This window comes from Phyllobates terribilis, unplaced genomic scaffold, assembly GCF_046119375.1.
Source record: "Phyllobates terribilis strain yellow unplaced genomic scaffold, ASM4611937v1 Scaffold_13__5_contigs__length_258822181, whole genome shotgun sequence".
Lineage (NCBI taxonomy): Eukaryota > Metazoa > Chordata > Amphibia > Anura > Dendrobatidae > Phyllobates > Phyllobates terribilis.
This window is the reverse complement of record NW_027362773.1, coordinates 141,477,692-141,497,154: the sequence shown is the minus strand read 5'-3', so window position 1 is coordinate 141,497,154 and position 19,463 is coordinate 141,477,692. Positions and strand designations below refer to the sequence as shown.

At 51.3% G+C, this 19,463-nt stretch overlaps 1 protein-coding gene across 1 annotated transcript in view; it reads right to left on the bottom strand.

The window, feature by feature from the left end:
• Nucleotides 1–19,463, bottom strand: part of TH (tyrosine hydroxylase) — a 52,405-nt gene that overhangs the window by 14,614 nt on the left and 18,328 nt on the right. Inside the window, exons 6-7 of the mRNA XM_073658742.1 lie at nt 4,307–4,357; nt 4,078–4,223 (exon numbers count right to left, since the gene is read on the bottom strand). Of these exons, the coding sequence (XP_073514843.1) occupies nt 4,078–4,223; nt 4,307–4,357 (197 nt within the window). The remainder of the gene's footprint in view (nt 1–4,077; nt 4,224–4,306; nt 4,358–19,463) is intronic.

Sequence of the window (19,463 nt, the reverse complement as noted above, 5' to 3'; positions counted from 1 at the left end):
TACCGGGCTTGTGCTGTGGCAGTGACATCATGCACTGCCCATGGCTGGCACGCCAAAGTCAGCTTCAGGCAATAGAAGAGGACTCAGCACATTGTGAGAGCAGAGGATGCTATAATAGGAAGGGGCCCAGGATGAGGGACATTATGACAGAATGGGGCCAGGACAGGGAACATTAATACAGAACGGGGCCAGGACGGGAGACATTATTACAGAAAGAAGCCAGGACGGGAGACATTATTACAGAAAGGGGTAAGGACGAGAGACATTATTACAGAAAGGGGCCAGGACGGGAGACATTATTACAGAAAGGGGTAAGGAAGAGAGACATTATTACAATAAGGGGCCAGGATGGGAGACATTATTACAGAAAGGGGCCAGGACGGGAGACATTATTACAGAAAGGGGCCAAGATGGGGGACATTATTACAGAAAGGGGCCAGGACGGGGGACATTATTACAGAAGGGAGCCAGGATGGGGACATTATTACAGGAAGGTGCCAGGATGGGGGACATTATTACAGAAAGGGGCCAGGACAAGGGACATTATTACAGAAAGGGGCCAGGACAGGGGACATTTTTACAGAAAGGGGCCAGGACGGGGAACATTATTACAGAAATGGGCCAGGATGGGGGACATTATTACAGAATGGGGCAAGGACAGAGAAATACAGAATGGGGCCAGGACGGGAGACATTATTACAGAAAGGGGCCAGGGCGGGGGACATTATTACAGAAAGGAGCCAGGATGGGGACATTATTACAGGAAGGTGCCAGGATGGGGGATATTATTACAGAAAGCAGCCAGGACAAGGGACATTATTACAGAAAGGGGCCAGGACAGGGGACATTATTACAGAAATGGGCCAGGACAGGGGACATTTTTACAGAAAGGGGCCAGGATAGGGAACATTATTACAGAAATGGGCCAGGACGGGGGACATTATTACAGAATGGGGCCAGGACAGGGAACATTAATACAGAATGGGGCCAGGACGGGAGACATTGTTACAGAAAGGGGCCAGGGCGGGGGACATTATTAGAGAAAGGGGCCAGGATGGGAGACATTATTACAGAAAGGGGCCAGGACGGGGGACATTATTACAGAAAGGGGCCAGGACGGGGGACATGATTACAGAAAGGGGCCAGGACGGGAGACATTATTACAGAAAGGGGTAAGGACGAGAGACATTATTACAGAAAGGGGCCAGGACGGGAGACATTATTACAGAAAGGGGCCAAGATGGGGACATTATTACAAAAAGGGGCCAGGACGGGGGACATTATTATAGAAAGGGGCCAGGACGGGGGACATTATTACAGAAAGGGGCCAGGACGGGGGACATTATTACAGAAAGGAGCCAGGATGGGGGACATTATTACAGGAAGGTGCCAGGATGGGGGACCTTATTATAAAAAGGGGCCAGAACAAGGGACATTATTACAGAAAGGGGCCAGGGCGGGGAACATTATTACAGAAAGGGGCCAGGACGGGGGACATTATTACAGAAAGGGGCCAGGAAGGGGGACATTATTACAGAAAGGGGCCAGGATGGGGAACATTATTACAGAAAGGGGCCAGACTGGGGGACATTATTACAGAAAGGGGCCAGGACGGGAGACATTATTACAGAAAGGGGTAAGGACGAAAGACATTATTACAGAAAGGGGCCAGGATGAGAGACATTATTACAGAAAGGGGCCAGGACGGGAGACATTATTACAGAAAGGGGTAAGGACGAGAGACATTATTACAGAAAGGGGCCAGGACGGGAGACATTATTACAGAAAGTGGCCAAGACGGGGGACATTATTACAGAAAGGGGCCAGGACGGGGGACATTTTTACAGAAAGGGGCCAGGACAGGGAACATTATTACAGAAATGGGCCAGGATGGGGGACATTATTACAGAATGGGCCAGGACAGGGAACATTATTACAGAAGGGGCCAGGACGGGAGACAATATTACATAAAGGGGCCAGGATGGGGGACATTATTGCAGAAAGGGGACAGGATGGGGGACATTATTACAGAAAGGGGCCAGGATAGGGAACATTATTACAGAAATGGGCCAGGACGGGGGACATTATTACAGAATGGGGCAAGGACAGGGAACATTAATACAGAATGGGGCCAGGACGGGAGACATTGTTACAGAAAGGGGCCAGGGCGGGGGACATTATTAGAGAAAGGGGCCAGGATGGGAGACATTATTACAGAAAGGGGCCAGGACGGGGGACATTATTACAGAAAGGGGCCAGGACGGGGGACATGATTACAGAAAGGGGCCAGGACGGGAGACATTATTACAGAAAGGGGTAAGGACGAGAGACATTATTACAGAAAGGGGCCAGGACGGGAGACATTATTACAGAAAGGGGCCAAGATGGGGACATTATTACAAAAAGGGGCCAGGACGGGGGACATTATTATAGAAAGGGGCCAGGACGGGGGACATTATTACAGAAAGGGGCCAGGACAGGGGACATTATTACAGAAAGGAGCCAGGATGGGGGACATTATTACAGGAAGGTGCCAGGATGGGGGACGTTATTATAAAAAGGGGCCAGAACAAGGGACATTATTACAGAAAGGGGCCAGGACAGGGGACATTATTACAGAAAGGGGCCAGGGCGAGGAACATTATTACAGAAAGGGGCCAGGACGGGGGACATTATTACAGAAAGGGGCCAGGAAGGGGGACATTATTACAGAAAGGGGCCAGGATGGGGAACATTATTACAGAAAGGGGCCAGACTGGGGGACATTATTACAGAAAGGGGCCAGGACGGGAGACATTATTACAGAAAGGGGTAAGGACGAAAGACATTATTACAGAAAGGGGCCAGGATGAGAGACATTATTACAGAAAGGGGCCAGGACGGGAGACATTATTACAGAAAGGGGTAAGGACGAGAGACATTATTACAGAAAGGGGCCAGGACGGGAGACATTATTACAGAAAGTGGCCAAGACGGGGGACATTATTACAGAAAGGGGCCAGGACGGGGGACATTTTTACAGAAAGGGGCCAGGACAGGGAACATTATTACAGAAATGGGCCAGGATGGGGGACATTATTACAGAATGGGCCAGGACAGGGAACATTAATACAGAAGGGGCCAGGACGGGAGACATTATTACAGAAAGGGGCCAGGATGGGGGACATTATTGCAGAAAGGGGACAGGATGGGGGACATTATTACAGAAAGGGACCAGGACGGGGGACATTATTACAGAAAGGGGCCAGGACGGGGGACATTATTACAGAAAGGGGCCAGGACGGGAGACATTATTACAGAAAGTGGTAAGGACGAGAGACATTATTACAGAAAGTGGTAAGGACGAGAGACATTATTACAGAAAGGGGCCAGGACGGGAGACATTATTACAAAAAGGGGCCAGAACGGGGGACATTATTATAGAAAGGGGCCAGGACGGGGGACATTATTACAGAAAGGGGCCAGGACAGGGGACATTATTACAGAAAGGAGCCAGGATGGGGGACATTATTACAGGAAGGTGCCAGGATGGGGGACATTATTACAAAAAGGTGCCAGTGCAAGGGACATTATTACAGAAAGGGGCCAGGACAGGGGACATTATTACAGAAAGGGGCCAGGACGGGGAACATTATTACAGAAAGGGGCCAGCCGGGGGACATTATTACAGAAAGGGGCCAGGACGGGGGACATTATTACAGAAAGGTGCGAAGACAAGGGACATTATTATGGAAAGGGGCCAGGATGGGGGACATTTTTACAGGAAGGTGCCACCATGGGTGAGATTATTGGAGGGTGGTCACGTATGTCTTTATAGGATCTAGAACCCTACAAAGGCCCATACATCTGACCAACATGGTAGTGGGGGCCCAGGTCCAAATTTTGCACCGGGTCCCATTTGACTCTAGTTACGCCACTGCTATCACATCATCTTTCTATCTATCTATCTATTGATCTATCTATCTATCTATCTATCTATCACATATCGATCTTTCTATCTGTTTTACTGTATTAGGTGTGCAGCGATGGATAGTCAGTTCAGGACCTATTACAATACATGTTTCCCATCTATATCACCTTTTAGAAAGCAGGATACATCCTGTAGCTGTGGTATATTATCCTCACTGTATCCACTATGGGTCTCCAGCAGATGAAAAGCCTCTAGGTGCTCCTTACACGCATGTGTTGGGTACAGACTCTTCAGAGTAGAGTAGACCTCCTTCCTGAAAATATTAGTAAAAAATATTGACTAATTTGTTATTCCACGGCAATGATTATCATCTTTAAAAATGTATTTGCAGCTTACCAGGTTGCAATCTCCTCCGGCAGATACTCCACCCGTTGTATTGGATCACCGCTGTAATGATATAATATAACAAGAATTAACTACCTACAGAAAAGTATAGGTAAATGTAAGCACTTAATATACACACAGGTAACATCAGAGTCGTTGGGGGACACCATGTGAAATCCATATCCCATTCATGTCAATGAGATTTCTGCACCTCTGTTTACATGCATTTCAACTTTTTATCTTGGATTTTTAGTGCCACTTCAGATAATAAAAGACTGTGAATAAGAAGCATGATACTAATTTCCTACAGATTTTGCAGAGAAAGGCAAGGATTAGTCTGAGTGTATAACAATAGGGCTAATCCACGTGCTGATCCGCAGCAGTGCAAACTCTAAATCAGCCTCAGATTTTTGGTAAGGCACATAGCCCTACTAAAGAGATTCATCTAGATTAAATAAGTGCTTAAATCTATGTAGCTATACCACTTAATAAAAATACTTATATACATACAATAATACATATGTACTACTAATAATATACTATATACAGTTAGGTCCAGACATATTTGGGCAGTGACACATTTCAGCCGTTTACCAAAACATATTCAAGATACAGTTATATAATCAACATGGGCTTAAAGTGCAGATTCTTTGTTTTAAGGATTTTTTTTTAGGCTAATCACATCCGAATTGGAGTAAGGCTGTGTGCCCACGATGCATTTTTTAAGCATTTCCGCAGCGGCAAAAACGCTGCAGAAACGCTTAAAAAACGCATGGTAGAAGGCCTGCCATGTCCCCCAATGATAATCCGCATGTGCTATTCACATGCTGCGGAAATTTCCGCTGCGGATTATCATTGCGGAAAAAAAAGCAGCACTAACAATTATTTTGCGGAAGTGCTGCGTTTTCGCCGCCATTGACTTGCATTGGAACGCGCCAATTCCGCAAGACTGCATCTGTACTTGCGTAATTGACGCGGTACCCGGGTGTGGAGGAGAGGAGAGTCTCATCCACACCCAGGTACCATTGAAAAAGCTGTAAAAAAAGAATAAAATAAAAAATAAATGTATACTTACCTTCCAGCGGCACGCGGTGCGCTCCTCCTTGCTTCCCGGCACTTCGCGATGGAATGAATAACCTGCGCTGACGTCAGAGTCATGTGACGGGTCACGAGACGCTGACGTCGGCAGGTCCTTTACTCTACCGCTGCCGGCAGGCAGGACGGAGCGAAGCAAGACAGCGCGGGCCACCAGAGGGTAAGTATAGATTTATTTTTTTACATTTACATTCTCTCGGTCACACTATATAAATCCATGCCGGTTGCATGGATTTATATATTGTGACCAAGTTGACAAGCACTTTCCAAGTGATGCTAAAATCGCTTGGAAAGCGCTTGTCAACCCGCATGCGGAAATGCAAGTGAAGAACGCTTCACATCCGCATGTCCCTGGCAGGAAAAACGCATGTACAATCCGCATGTACAATCCGCATGTACAATCCGCATGTACAATCCGCATGCGTTTTTTTCTGCCAGGGAGATGCAGAAACGCTCAGGAAAAAATCCTGAGCATTTCTTCATCGTGGGAACATAGCCTAAGGGTTTAGGAATTACAGCTTTTTAATATGTGGCTGCCTCTTTTTCAAGGGACAAACAGTAATTGGACAATTATCTCAAAAGCTCTTTAATAGGCTGCATGGGCTATTCCCTCCTTAATCCATCATAAATTAGTCAGGTAAAAGGTCTGAAGATGATTCCAGGTATAGCATTTGCACTTGGAAGCTGTTGCTGTGAACAAACAACATTCAGTCAATGGAGTTCTCAATGGAAGTGAAACAGACCATCATTAGGCTGAAAATCAGGAAGAAATCCATCAGAGAAATAGCAGAAATGTTAGGAATGGTCAACTCAACAGTTTGGTGCATTCTGAAAAGAAATGAGCGCATTGATGAGCATGGGAACTGAAAAAGGTCTGGACGTCCATTGAAGACAGCAGTGGTGGATGATCGCAGAATCCTTTCATGGTGAAGAAAAACCCCTTCACAACAGCCACTCAAGTGAAGAACATTCTCCAGGGAGTAGGTGTTTCAGTATCTAAGCCTACCATAAAGAGAAGACTGCATGAGAGCAAATACAGAGGGCTCACCACAAGGTACAAACCATTAATCAGCCTTAAAAATAGAAAGATCAGATTAGACTTTGCCAAAAAAGCATCTAAAGAAGCCAGCCCAGTTCTGGAAAAGCATTCTGTGGACAGATGAAACTAGGATCAACCTGTACCAGAATAATGGGAAGAGGAAAGTATGGAGTAGGGTTATATTGGCTCATGATCCAAAGCACAGCACATCCTCTGTAGTAACACATTGTGAGTCAGTGTGATGGCACGGACATGCATGGCAGTGGGTCACTAGTGTTTATTGATGATGTGACTGAAAACAGAAGCAGCCGGATGAATCCTGTGTGTACAGGACGATACTTTGTGCTCAGATTCAACCAAATGCAGACAGGTTGATAGGACCGTGCTTCATAGTACAGATGGACAATGGCCTTAAACATACTGCAAAAAAACTGCGTTTAAGGCAAAGAAATGGAATATTCTGCAATGGCCGAGTCATCACCAGATCTCAACCCCATGGAGCAGCATTTCACATTCTTAAGACAAAACTTAAGACAAAAAGACCCACAAACAAGCAACAACTGAAGTCAGCTGCAGGAAAAGGCGGCAAAGCCTCACTTAGGAGGAAACCCAGAAATTAGATTGCCAGGAAAATGGAAGTAATCTGCTCTTGCTGGAAAAATGACATCCACACTTGGATATAGTATGATTATTTATTGTCAATGCGTTTCAGACTTACGTATGGTTGTCCTGAGGAAGCAGTCGGTGTAACTCTGAAATGCATTGACAATAAACCATCAGACTATGTCTAAGTGTGGATATCATTCTTCCAGTAAGCGTATTTCCCTGGCAACCTCATTTCTGATATTTCTATGGAAGCTGAAGCATCTGGTTTTTCAGTGGTTGTGTCACACACAACCTTGTAAGGTAAGCGTATCTCAATCATACTTGTTTTGGTTATATTAGTGTGGCGCCCGGGGGATGGGGACTACTCGGCGCCCGAGCCTTAATGCCTGGTCTTGGAGGGATGTCGCGGTGGTCGGCTCCCGGGCCCATACCCTGGGGTCTCTCTTAAAAAAAAGGGGAAAATAAAATGTCAAAGTTCGTGACGCCACCTGTGGTGTCTGGTGAGGATCACAAGCGCTGCGGCAGTCCACTGAGGCCGGTGGTACGGCAGCGTTGATGGTGTAGCTCCCCACAGGTGGAGCTAGACCTCAGGGCAGCGATATTTGACGAGGTACACGATATGGCAGTGACCCAGCCGGGCCCAAGGAAGGACAGGGGACACACACACACGGTTTGCTTCTGTACCTTTTACTGGTGGAAATGCAGGTACCATCCGGAGCACTGTAGGGTGAGGGGTGCACTGCAGGACTCTCCCCAGTGAGCAGGTGTAGGGCCTCCTGTTTCTTCGCTGCTTATTGTTAGTCTCTGACCTGCCTGGAGCTAGGCCTAACTTAGTCTCTGTTCTGCACCAGCTGATCCTGTGGTAGGGCCTTCTGTTGGAGTACACACTCCCTGGTATATGGGGCCTCGGTAACTCCTGACCCTGGTATAACAGTCAGCGTTTGGTATTCCTGGGACGTGTAGTTCACCAGGGGTTCTGGTCGTCTCCCGCTGGGTGTAAAGAATCCCTGCAGAGTCGGACCCAGTATCCGGTATATGGTTTCTGGGGTGAGTGGTAAAGCTCCTCTGTCCCCAATGCTACTCACTCCTCTAGCCTTCGGCCTACTCGGGCCCTCACTAGGCTATACACACTGGCAGTTAGGTGGCTGCCTCTTCTGCTACTCTCTGAGCGTCAGCAGCGCTCCTAGCTCACTTAACTCGAGCTGCTTGAGTCTGACTGAGCTCCACTGCAGACTGACCTGTTTCTCTGTGTCTCACTCTGCAGGAACTGGCTGCGGACTCCAGACTGTTCTGTCTCCACTTACTTCCTGAGGAGAACTCACTCACAGACTCTCTCCTTCTGTGTCTGAGCAGAAACTGCTGAATCACTGAGCTGCCTAGCTCCACCATCCCTATTTATATCCCTATCCGGGCTCCCACTGGTGGTCTGAGGTGGAAGGTGGAGGTGTGTGTATGCTGTGAGGGCCTCTTGTGGAGAAAACCTGAAATGCACCCGTCCAGGATCTGTGGCTCCATGCGCAGCAGGGCGTCACATTCCCCCCTAGTTGAACTCAGCACTCCCGGGCTGAAGCACACTTTGTAACAACAACAATAACAAGCTTCCCTTTAAGTGAGGTTAGGACACTTGAACATTGCATAACCAGAACATGGATAAATATACATATATAGTTCAATAAACAGTAGGCAATGAGCAACCAGAAAGTCCAAGTCTCTTCTGGAGAGGTTGCTCAAAGGGGCACTCAGGGAGTGCAAACATGTACAAATAAAGTCTTTGGGCTGCACAAAGTCCTCAGCCACAGAGTTCTTAGATACCCAAGCGGGTAATGGGAAGCAAGTAAATATTAGTTAAAGGCATGTAAAGGCAATAAATACATAGCAATACATACACAGGACAATGCAATAATATACAGTATTATACAATACAATACAATACCTCAGGGGTAACTATCTACATCTGTCGAGGTTTAACTATTTTACTTAGTGTACCTGACAGGGAGTTGACCTTTCGTGCTACGTGTAGATCTGCGTAGTGCGGTGGTCTGTGTAGTGTCAGTGTTTCTCTCAGCTACCCTGTTAGTTCTACTAGCGATGGTATTGAAAAACTGCCTTAACCTCGCTACTGGGCTGGCAAGTTCACCATGGCTGGGCCTTCTTGCTCTGCTTCTGCCGAGGATCCTTCTTCCGGGGATTCTTCCTGAGCAGGCTCTTCTGCGGCACTAGGCTCTTCTGCCGTACTAGGCTCTTCTGCAGCACTTACAGGTTCAACTTGCTGTGGAGGGTCTTCTGGCTGTTGGAAGAATTGGAGTGCTGGAATTATGACTGCTCCTCCGATTTGAGGCCAATCTGCCAGGAAGTCTCCTAAATCAGTATGTATTACTGCTTCATCAGGTTCCTCCGGGAAAATGAGAGGCACTTCTTCTTGGGGTTTTAGCAGGTCTGGACACAACTTCAGGTGGTCCCTAGATACTGTTGCAGTTGTTCTTCCTCCATCTTTGCTGATCAGACACATCTTCCTGTTGTCAAACCTTGAATTCAACACAGTGTAGGGTTCTCTCTCCCACTGGTCATCAAGCTTGTGGTTCCTCCGCTTCCTTTTCAATACCACTTCTCCTGGTGTGAAGGGTTCTGCTGGTGCACTTCTGTTGTATTGTGCTTCTTGTTTATCCCTCACCCGAGTGAGACTGTCTTCGACACAGGCTTGTACTCTTCTGTACTGCTCCTGTCTGGTGGTGTCCCAGTCCTCAGTGGTCACATCAGCTTCAGGTTCTACAACACCAAGCTCCAGGTCCATGGGCAACTTCCCAGGTCTTGCCCGCATTAGGTATGCCGGAGTGCAGTTGGTGGAACTTACTGGTATATGATTGTACAGGTCAGGTAGTAGGTCTGGCCACTGGTTTCTCTCCTAAAGTGGGATGGTCTTCAGCAGGTAGATAATGATGTTAGTTTGGGGGTGGTACGGTGTAGTCCTGATCTTTTTACACCCGTACAGATGGCAGAACTCCTTGAACAATTCAGCCTCAAAGGCCGGGCCTTGGTCAGTCAGTACCTGCTCAGGGTATCCATGGGGTCTGCAGAAGTATGCTTGGAACGTCTTCGCTGCTGTCTCTGCTGTCAGGTCTTTGACAGGGGCGACCACCAGGAAATAGTGATCCACCATGGTCAGGGCATAGGTATATCCTGACCGGCTGGGTGACAACTTGACATGGTCCAGGGCCACGATCTCCAGGGGTCGAGTCGTCTTGATGGGTTGCAGGGGTGCCTTCAGGCTGCTGTAGTCTTTTCTTCTGAGGCTATAGGGTCCACAGTCTCTGAATCACTTCTCAATGGAGCTGCGCATTCCTACCCAGTAGAATCGACACTTCAACAGGGTCTCTAGCTTTTTCCAGCCAAAGTGCCCCGCCTGATCGTGGTAGGCCTCCAGCACCATCTGGATGTCCGTCTTAGGGACCTCTATCTGCCACACCATCTCATGGGTTTTCGGATTGACGCACCTCCGGCACAGCTTCTCATGGTAGATAAACAGCCGGCTTCTCTCATTCCACAGCTGCTTTGCTTGGAGAGACTTATCCTTCTCCAGGGAGGAACCTTCTTGGGGTATCAGCTCCTTGATACGGCTGACAACCGGGTCACTGTCCTGGGTCTCCTTCCAGCTGTGGTGAGGCAAAGGGTTTAATGTCTTACCACGCTGCCTCCTGGAGGCTCGTTACTCGTGGATCATCCCATTCCGATGAAAGGAGGGTAACTCAATCCCCTCCAGGTCATCCACTTCTTCTTCTGTGTCTGACTGGTGAGGCATCCTGGACAGGGCATCGGCGTTGGCGTTCTTGCGGCCTGCCCGGTACTTAATTGTGAACTGGTAGTTTGACAGCCGAGCCATCCATCGCTGCTCCATGGCTCCCAGCTTGGCTGTTTCAAGATGAGTTAAGGGGTTATTGTCAGTGTAGGTGTAGCGCCCCGAGGGCTCGACCGCTACAGGGGTATTGCACCTCTGCCAGAGGTGTGATATTCCACTCCCAGGTAAGGATGGAGTATGGACCAGGGCTCAGTTAGCTGCATACAGCACACACACCCCATTTCCGAGGGACAGCTCAACGGTGCTCCCACTAGACATAAGTGCAGGCACGACCGACTATGTCCCTGCCTGGAGTGGGGAGGGGGGGTGCAACACCCAGTGCTGTAGGGGCAGATAGGGGTTGGTTCCTGAGCATAGGAAGGAGCCCATTGGTTGCTGGTCACCTGGGCTCATGGTCAGAGGGAGGTATAAAAGGTGGGCACCATCTTAGATCTAGGTTCGTTCAGCCAGAGGAGAAGACAGGGAGTAGAGGCTCTGTAGGAGCTCTACTCCAGGAAGGCCTAGTGAGAGGCCGAGGAGGAGGAGAAGGGGAGCTGGGATTTTGGCTCATCTCAGCTCCAAGAGAACGGAACAGAAAGGAACAGAGAAAGAGAAGGAGAGACAGAGAAACAGAAGGGCTCAGGAACAAGAAGGTGGAAGGGACCCTAAGAACCCACGAGAATCCAGGGTGCAGGGTCAGGCAGATTAAGGGTACCGGATCCCAAGTTGGTGGAGGAGAAACAACCTTCAGCCAAAGACCGGTCGTCGTGATCATCTATTGGTGCGACACCTCATCAAACCTGCTAGGAAGGCACCATATAGGACACCGGAGGACGGGGCCCACGTTTAACCGCACAAGTCCGCAGCAGCTGGACAAAAGTGGGTCACTGGTGAGGCAGGCCAGAGAAAGGATTAAAGGGGGTCCTGTGCCATGCTCCTGAACTGCCTGGGAGTTGACCGAGCCCCACACCTGGTGGACGCAGCACGGCTCGGGCGGTCACTACGTGTACAGAAGTGACCCGGAGTACCTGAACTGTGAGTAAAAGACATTGGACTGCAGTACGTTGTCTGTGTGCTCTTTCGCTCCTCCAGCACTATCAGCCCGGGGACTCTCACCACCATCACTCCCACTATCTACTACACTGCCCTGGGGCCGCACTCTTCCCGTGGGGAGTCACACCATCCCAGCTGCATTCATCATCGGCCCCAGCGGACTGCCTTGCAGCGGCGGTTCCTAATAACCGCAATCCACGGGTGGCGGAGTCGGACATTATCAGCAGAACGTAGCAGACTACCATTGGCCTGACCACCCTGAGCCACGGAACCGGGTTGCCACTACTACTCCCACCGTTTCCCTAATTTCCCGGATCCGAGTGCCCCACGGCCCAGGGGGCGAGTCAGCTTTGGCGTAGTCGGCAGGATTTCGTGCCCGCTAACCACGGGTACTGCGCGCCTGAAAAGAGACTGTTTCACGGTACTAAAGTTGGTGCCCGCCCCAGAAGAACGAGCGCCATAATGTGCGCACCAAAAGACAACAGGAGGCTGCCTCCCATCGTGGGCCGGGTCCCAGAATGGCGCCAAAGAGGAAGCCCGCCCCCAACGACCATGAGCACGGCTGTGGAAATGTCCGTCAATGTGGGGGGGCTGCCCCTGAGAGTGATTGTCAGCAGAATGCCCCAGGACCACCCCCCATGGGGGCGGAAAGAGAAGAAAACTGCGGGGCAGGGGGTGGTCTGGATCAGTCCAGACAGACCGCACCCGGGAATGGACGCCCTCAGCAGCACCAGCCTCCTGGCCCGAAGCCTGCTGCAGGCCGAACCGCTCTGCAGCCTAGCAGAAGTCCTGGCGCAGCTCCCCAGAGACCCAGAGCGTGCGCAAGCTGCACTGGAGGACCTGGAGCGGAGGATGGTCCAGGCGCAGCGAGGTGCACTCACCGAGTGGAGAGAGGAACTGGCCCGGCAGGCCGAGACCCACCAGCGACAGGCCTCAACCGCACCCCGGAGTTTGCCTGCCTCTGAGGACGGCGCAGGAGGAGAGAGGACCGGAGGCGACGCCGCGGAGGGAGCCACGAGGACTGAGGCAAGTGAAGGGGACGTCACCACCCCAAGCCCAGCCACCACAAGCCTGCCCCAGCCTCCCGTCGCAGCACAAGAAGCCCCACTCACCGCACCTGTTGCCGCGCCGCCACTGCTCCCAGCTAGGCCTCAAGCGGCGAGCGCCGCGGCCACGCCCCGCCCAGCGCCACGCCCCTTGACCCCGGGCGCCGTAAAGCAGGAAGCATCATCGGCCCGGTCGCAAGGCCTGGATGACTCGGGCGCCATCGCTAAGCCTGAGCCCCTGTTCCGGATGGGACTGCCACCTAGCGCAGCCACAAGACCCCCGGCCTGGTCGCAAGGCCGAGTGCCCCCGGGCGCTGCTCCCAGATCAGGTCCCCCCACTATACCATCGTTGGGCGTGGACCTGTTTGCCCATCATACCGGTCCGGATGGACTGCCGCTGGAATGGCCGGCTGAAGTGACCGGCAATCAGCCATGGAAGGCCCAGCCCCCGCGCGAGCCTCTGATACCGGCTCCTGAACCCGTCGAGGTCACCCTACCCCCACTGGAGGAAGTCCAATTTGCGTGGGACTCCACCAGCGAGAACTTGATGGGGTTCTCTCAAGAGACCCGGGCAGACGCGGTCCGTCGTCTGGAGGCCTGTCATCAGCAACTGGCGACCTTTGAGCGGCAGCGACGAGAGAGGCGCGTCAGAGAGGAACGGCTCCAGGCCCAGAGTGCTGAACAAAAGCGCAAGGCCCGCCAAGACCCCCGAGCAGCCCGTGGTCCCCGAATCACCGGGACCATAGTCAAATTCCACATGGAGAACGGCTGGGGCTTCATCAGGGGCCCAGAAACCGCAGGCGACGTCTTTGTGACCCGCAGGGACGTGGAGAGCCATCTATCTGAGGGACATCATGGCCGTGACCTATACCCTGGTGATGTGGTCGCCTTTACCCGCCACGTAGGTGCAAAAGGACCATACGCCCTACATGTCCATCGGCTCACCGAGTAGGAGCTACAACACCGCGGCTATGAGGAGAGCCAAGAGGACCCGGACGGGTCTGAAGAACCATATGAAGAGGAAGAAGGAGCATATGGAGGACACCACTACTAGTAAGTAGCCACGTACCTGTGTACATAGTTACCCGTCAGGGTATCAGAACTGTTTTTGGGACTGTTTCCGTCTTGAAAGTGTGGTCCCCGTTGGGACAAATATTGAACTGTTACCTGTGTGCCCCTCATCCCCTACCAGGCTGAGGACTGTGAGCAGCCATTCCCTTCCCAAAACTGGCCGAGGACTGAGAGCGGTCAATCCCTTGTATATAGTTGCGCTTCCTAAAGCGCCCCCTACTGGTTTTATACAAAAACCGCAACGTCTACCCCAAGATTTACTGGACTGTTGCACCTTTACCTGGTCGAGATCCAAGAATCCAAGAATGTGCTTTACTTAAAAATGTTTTACATGAGAAAGTTTTATATGCTGTTAGGTAATAATGCAAATGTTTTACAAGATGTTTTATACGACAAAAGAGTTCCAGAGGCATTAGCAAAGTGTTTTATAAAAGTGACAAGAAAAGAGAAGGGTTTCCCATAAAGGGAATTGAACCGTATTGCCTGTTTTCTAATGTGGAAAGTTATTGAAAAAGTTTTGCATGTCCTGTAAATACCTGTTTTTGCTCTTTTCCAGCCCGAGGACGTGCTGTGCTTTACCAGGGGGAAATGTAGCGCCCCGAGGGCTCGGCCGCTACAGGGGTATTGCACCTCTGCCAGAGGTGTGATATTCCACTCCCAGGTAAGGATGGAGTATGGACCAGGGCTCAGTTAGCTGCATACAGCACACACACCCCATTTCCGAGGGACAGCTCAACGGTGCTCCCACTAGACATAAGTGCAGGCACGACCGACTATGTCCCTGCCTGGAGTGGGGAGGGGGGGTGGAACACCCAGTGCTGTAGGGGCAGATAGGGGTTGGTTCCTGAGCATAGGAAGGAGCCCATTGGTTGCTGGTCACCTGTGCTCATGGTCAGAGGGAGGTATAAAAGGTGGGCACCATCTTAGATCTAGGTTCGTTCAGCCAGAGGAGAAGACGGAGTAGAGGCTCTGTAGGAGCTCTACTCCAGGAGGGCCTAGTGAGAGGCCGAGGAGGAGGAGAAGGGGAGCTGGGATTTTGGCTCATCTCAGCTCCAAGAGAACGGAACAGAAAGGAACAGAGAAAGAGAAGGAGAGACAGAGAAACAGAAGGGCTCAGGAACAAGAAGGTGGAAGGGACCCTAAGAACCCACGAGAATCCAGGGTGCAGGGTCAGGCAGATTAAGGGTACCGGATCCCAAGTTGGTGGAGGAGAAACAACCCGCAGCCAAAGACCGGTCGTCGTGATCATCTATTGGTGCGACACCTCATCAAACCTGCTAGGAAGGCACCATATAGGACAGCGGAGGACGGGGCCCACGTTTAACCGCACAAGTCCGCGGCAGCCGGACAAAAGTGGGTCACTGGTGAGGCAGGCCAGAGAAAGGATTAAAGGGGGTCCTGTGCCATGCTCCTGAACTGCCTGGGAGTTGACCGAGCCCCACACCTGGTGGACGCAGCACGGCTCGGGCGGTCACTACGTGTACAGAAGTGACCCGGAGTACCTGAACTGTGAGTAAAATACATTGGACTGCAGTACGTTGTCTGTGTGCTCTTTCGCTCCTCCAGCACTATCAGCCCGGGGACTCTCACCACCATCACTCCCACTATCTACTACACTGCCCTGGGGCCGCACTCTTCCCGTGGGGAGTCACACCATCCCAGCTGCATTCATCATCGGCCCCAGCGGACTGCCTTGCAGCGGCGGTTCCTAATAACCGCAATCCACGGGTGGCGTAGTCGGACATTATCAGCAGAACGTAGCAGACTACCATTGGCCTGACCACCCTGAGCCAAGGAACCGGGTTGCCACTACTACTCCCACCGTTTCCCTAATTTCCCGGATCCAAGTGCCCCACGGCCCAGGGGGCGAGTCATAGGCAGTGAACTTGCTGGAGGCTAGGTAGTGCTTGAACCTTTCTGTGATGGCCCAGACCAAGGCCAGGAACTCTAACTTAAAGCTGCTATAGTTCTTTGGGTTCCTCTCAGTCGGGCGGAGCTTCCTGCTTGCATACGCGATGACTTACTCCTGGCCATTCTGCTTCTGACTTAGGACAGCTCCCAATCCTTCATTGCTGGCATCAGTATACAGCAGGAACGGTTGGCTGTAGTCAGGGTAGGCTAGGATCTCATCACCTGTCAGGATCTCCTTCATTTCTTGAAATGATTCAGCCTGTTCTTTACCCCAGTGGAATGGGGGATCTATGCCCTTGGGGGACTGTCCTACCAGGAGGTCTTGCAGAGGCGCTGCTTTCTTTGTGTAATCTTTTACAAACCTCCGGTAGTATCCTACTAGTCCCAGGAACTGACGCACCTCCTTGAGGTTCTTTGGCTCCGGCCATTTCTGGATGGCAGTGACCTTCTCCGGGTCTGGTGCTACTCCCTCTGGACTAACAATGTGCCCCAGGTACTGTACCTTTTTCTTGAGCAGGTGGCACTTTGAGGGCTTCAACTTCATCCCAAAGCGGGACAGTGACTCAAATACCTCCGCCAGGTGCTTCAAGTGGTCCTTATACGTTTTGGAGTACACAATCACGTCATCCAGGTATAGTAACACAGTCTCGAAGTTGCGGTGTCCCAGGCAGCACTCCATCAATCTCTGGAACGTTCCGGGGGCATTGCAGAGTCCAAACGGCATACTGTTGAACTCGCAGAGTCCCATCGGGGTGGTGAAGGCTGTCTTCTCCTGATCCTCCTCAGCCACAGCTACTTGCCAGTACCCACTAGTGAGGTCAAGGGTGGAAAAGTAATTTGCAGACTTTAAGGCAGCCAGGGATTCCTCTATACGGGGTAAAGGGTATGCATCTTTATGTGTAATGCGATTTACTTGTCTGTAATCTACACACATTCTCATGCTTCCATCCTTTTTCCTGACTAGAACTAGGGAGCTGCCCAGGGACTACAACTATCCCTTACTACCCCTGCCTTCTTCATTTCATGCAACATCTCCTTGCCTTTCTGGTAGTGTGCTGGAGGTATAGGCCTGTACCGTTCCTTGATGGGGGGATGGTTGCCTGTGGGGATGTGATGTTGTACCCCCTTAATCCTCCCAAAGTCAAGTGGGTGTTTGCTGAATACCTGCGCGTATTCCTGAACCACCCGGTGTACTCCCTGTTTCTGGTGGGCAGGAGTGGTGTCTGTCCCAACGTGGAGCTGTTGACACCAATCCTCCACCTGCGTTGTAGGGTCATTATCCTCCACTTGGTCTGGGGAGGTTAAGGACTCCGCCGTGTGAATAGAGTTATTATTTACAGTGTACAGTTTGGCAACAGTGGCATAACGTGGTAATCTGACCTCGTCTTCCCCATAGTTGAGAAGACGGACGGGCACCCTCCCATTGCGTACATCTACTATCCCCCTGGCAGTTAAGAGTGTAGGTCTGTGCTCTGAGCTAAGGGGTTCTACTACCGCCTGGTAGCTCTGTCCTTTGAGACCTATTGCTGCTCTACACCAGATAAGCATTTCGCTCATTGGGGGAATCACAATGGGTATCAGGTCTGTTACCCGCATGCTACCAATCTCACCACCGGTCAGCTTCACTTGCTGCTGGTACATCAGGGCTCGGATCTCCTTCTGGATCGCTCTCTTCTGCCCTGGTCTGGCAACGTCAGCGAGCTGTTGGAGTAAAAACACAACCTCCTCCAAACAGTTACCAACAATGTTAGTGCCTAGTACCACATTCAGTCCAATTTCCTCATTGACAGTCTTCACTACAATGAGTCCCTGGTCCTTTAACTCCACTCTCCCCACTTTTACTGCTACATTCTTAACCCCAAGTAGGTCAAGAGGGAGGCCGTTAGAGGCATATACTGAAAAGTCTGGGTTTGGGGGTTGGAGACTGTCCATGGACCAGTATTTGCTATAGAGGATATCAGGTATGATTGTTATCTGGGATCCGGTGTCCAGCAGGGCAGGTATCGCAATGCCGTCCAGTATGATGGATAGGAAAGGTCTTCCTCCCACGAACCTGCGGTGACAGTCTGAGGGGCCTGCTGAGTCTATTCCTGGGTGTTGGCCCTCGGACCCAGGGTTTTCTTGCTTAAAGGACACTGGTGCACTGTGTGACCTGCCTTCTGGCAGCGGTGGCAGACGAACTCTTGGTGAGGATGGCGCTGGTTGTTGGTCCTTCCTGGGGGCGGCGTTGTCCTCCTCCGGGATGGCGACGTCCTCCTTCTCCTCCGGTTCATCCAGGGGACATCCTCAGGGCAGTCGGCTAGCAGGATCTTTCCCTCTGTCTCTGGCTCCGTCCGTAGTTGCAGGGCACTCATTACAGTGGCCAGGTTTTTGGTCAGCAGGCGCACTTCTGAGCGCAGACAATCCAGCTCAGTAGGGGGCGCTGCCTGCACTTTGGCTTCAGCAGCCAGCGGGGAAAAGGTGGGTGCTGCTGGCGTTGGAGTGGCCCCACCCTGGTGACGTTGGATTGCAGTATCTGCTGTCTCCAGGGGTTGCAGTCCCTTTATAGCCATATCCTTAAGGGTGTCAAAGGTAGCATCTGGATGGTCTAAGGACCACCAACGCACAGTCCTACTCTCCGCTTGGGACCTCAGCCCCCGGACAAATTGTTCTTTTAGCATTTTACTCTCATTAGTTATGCTAATTGTACTAACCTGTTTTAGAGCTCGCAGGGCCCCTTGTAAACGGCAGGCATAATCCCGAACGCTGTCCTCCAGTTTCTGAGAGCATTGGTAGAACCTCATCCGGAGGTCTGCCTCAGTGCGGTCCTCAAAGGCAGTCTGTAACTTTTTGAAAATTGCGGACACTGATTCCTGGTCTGTGGCTGACCAAGTCTCTACTTCTCTCACCGCAGCACCAGTCAATTGTCCCACAACTACTGCAGCTCTTTGTTTGCCCATCATGGAATACATGTCCAGTATCCTGCATATTTTGCACTTGAATCCAGACAGGGTGTCTGGCTTGCCGCTGTACTGGGGGAGCCACTTTGCTCCAGGCATGTATGGTAAAGTCAATGGTATGATAGGGGCTACAGGCCCTGGTGATGGAGCGGCTGCTCCGTCTTGTGCGGCGGCGGCTGCGGGTGCTGTCAGCCTGGGCCGCGACGTTGAGTTGTTGCTGCAACATCTTGGCGCCCCCCCCTAGTGAACCGTGGCCTACCTTCCTTCTGTAGGCCGCAGCTCCGCAGACGGAGTTCTTCTGGTAGGACCTTGCGTCGCTTACGTTCCACGTCAGAGCGTTCACTGGGGTTTCCTGGCAGGACCTGACGCTGCTTCAGTGCGTAGGGCGTGTCCTCGACTTCGAGCGCTTCCAGCGGTTACACCCCTCTTCTTCCAGCGCGGCGACCGGAAAGATGGCGGCCAGTGGCGGGAAACTCCAGAAAATGGCGGGAAAAGCTTCACCACTGTGAGTTTTACAGTTTCTTAAGGCGCACAGTATCCTGTGGCAACGGGCACGCAATCCTGTTCGTGACGCCAG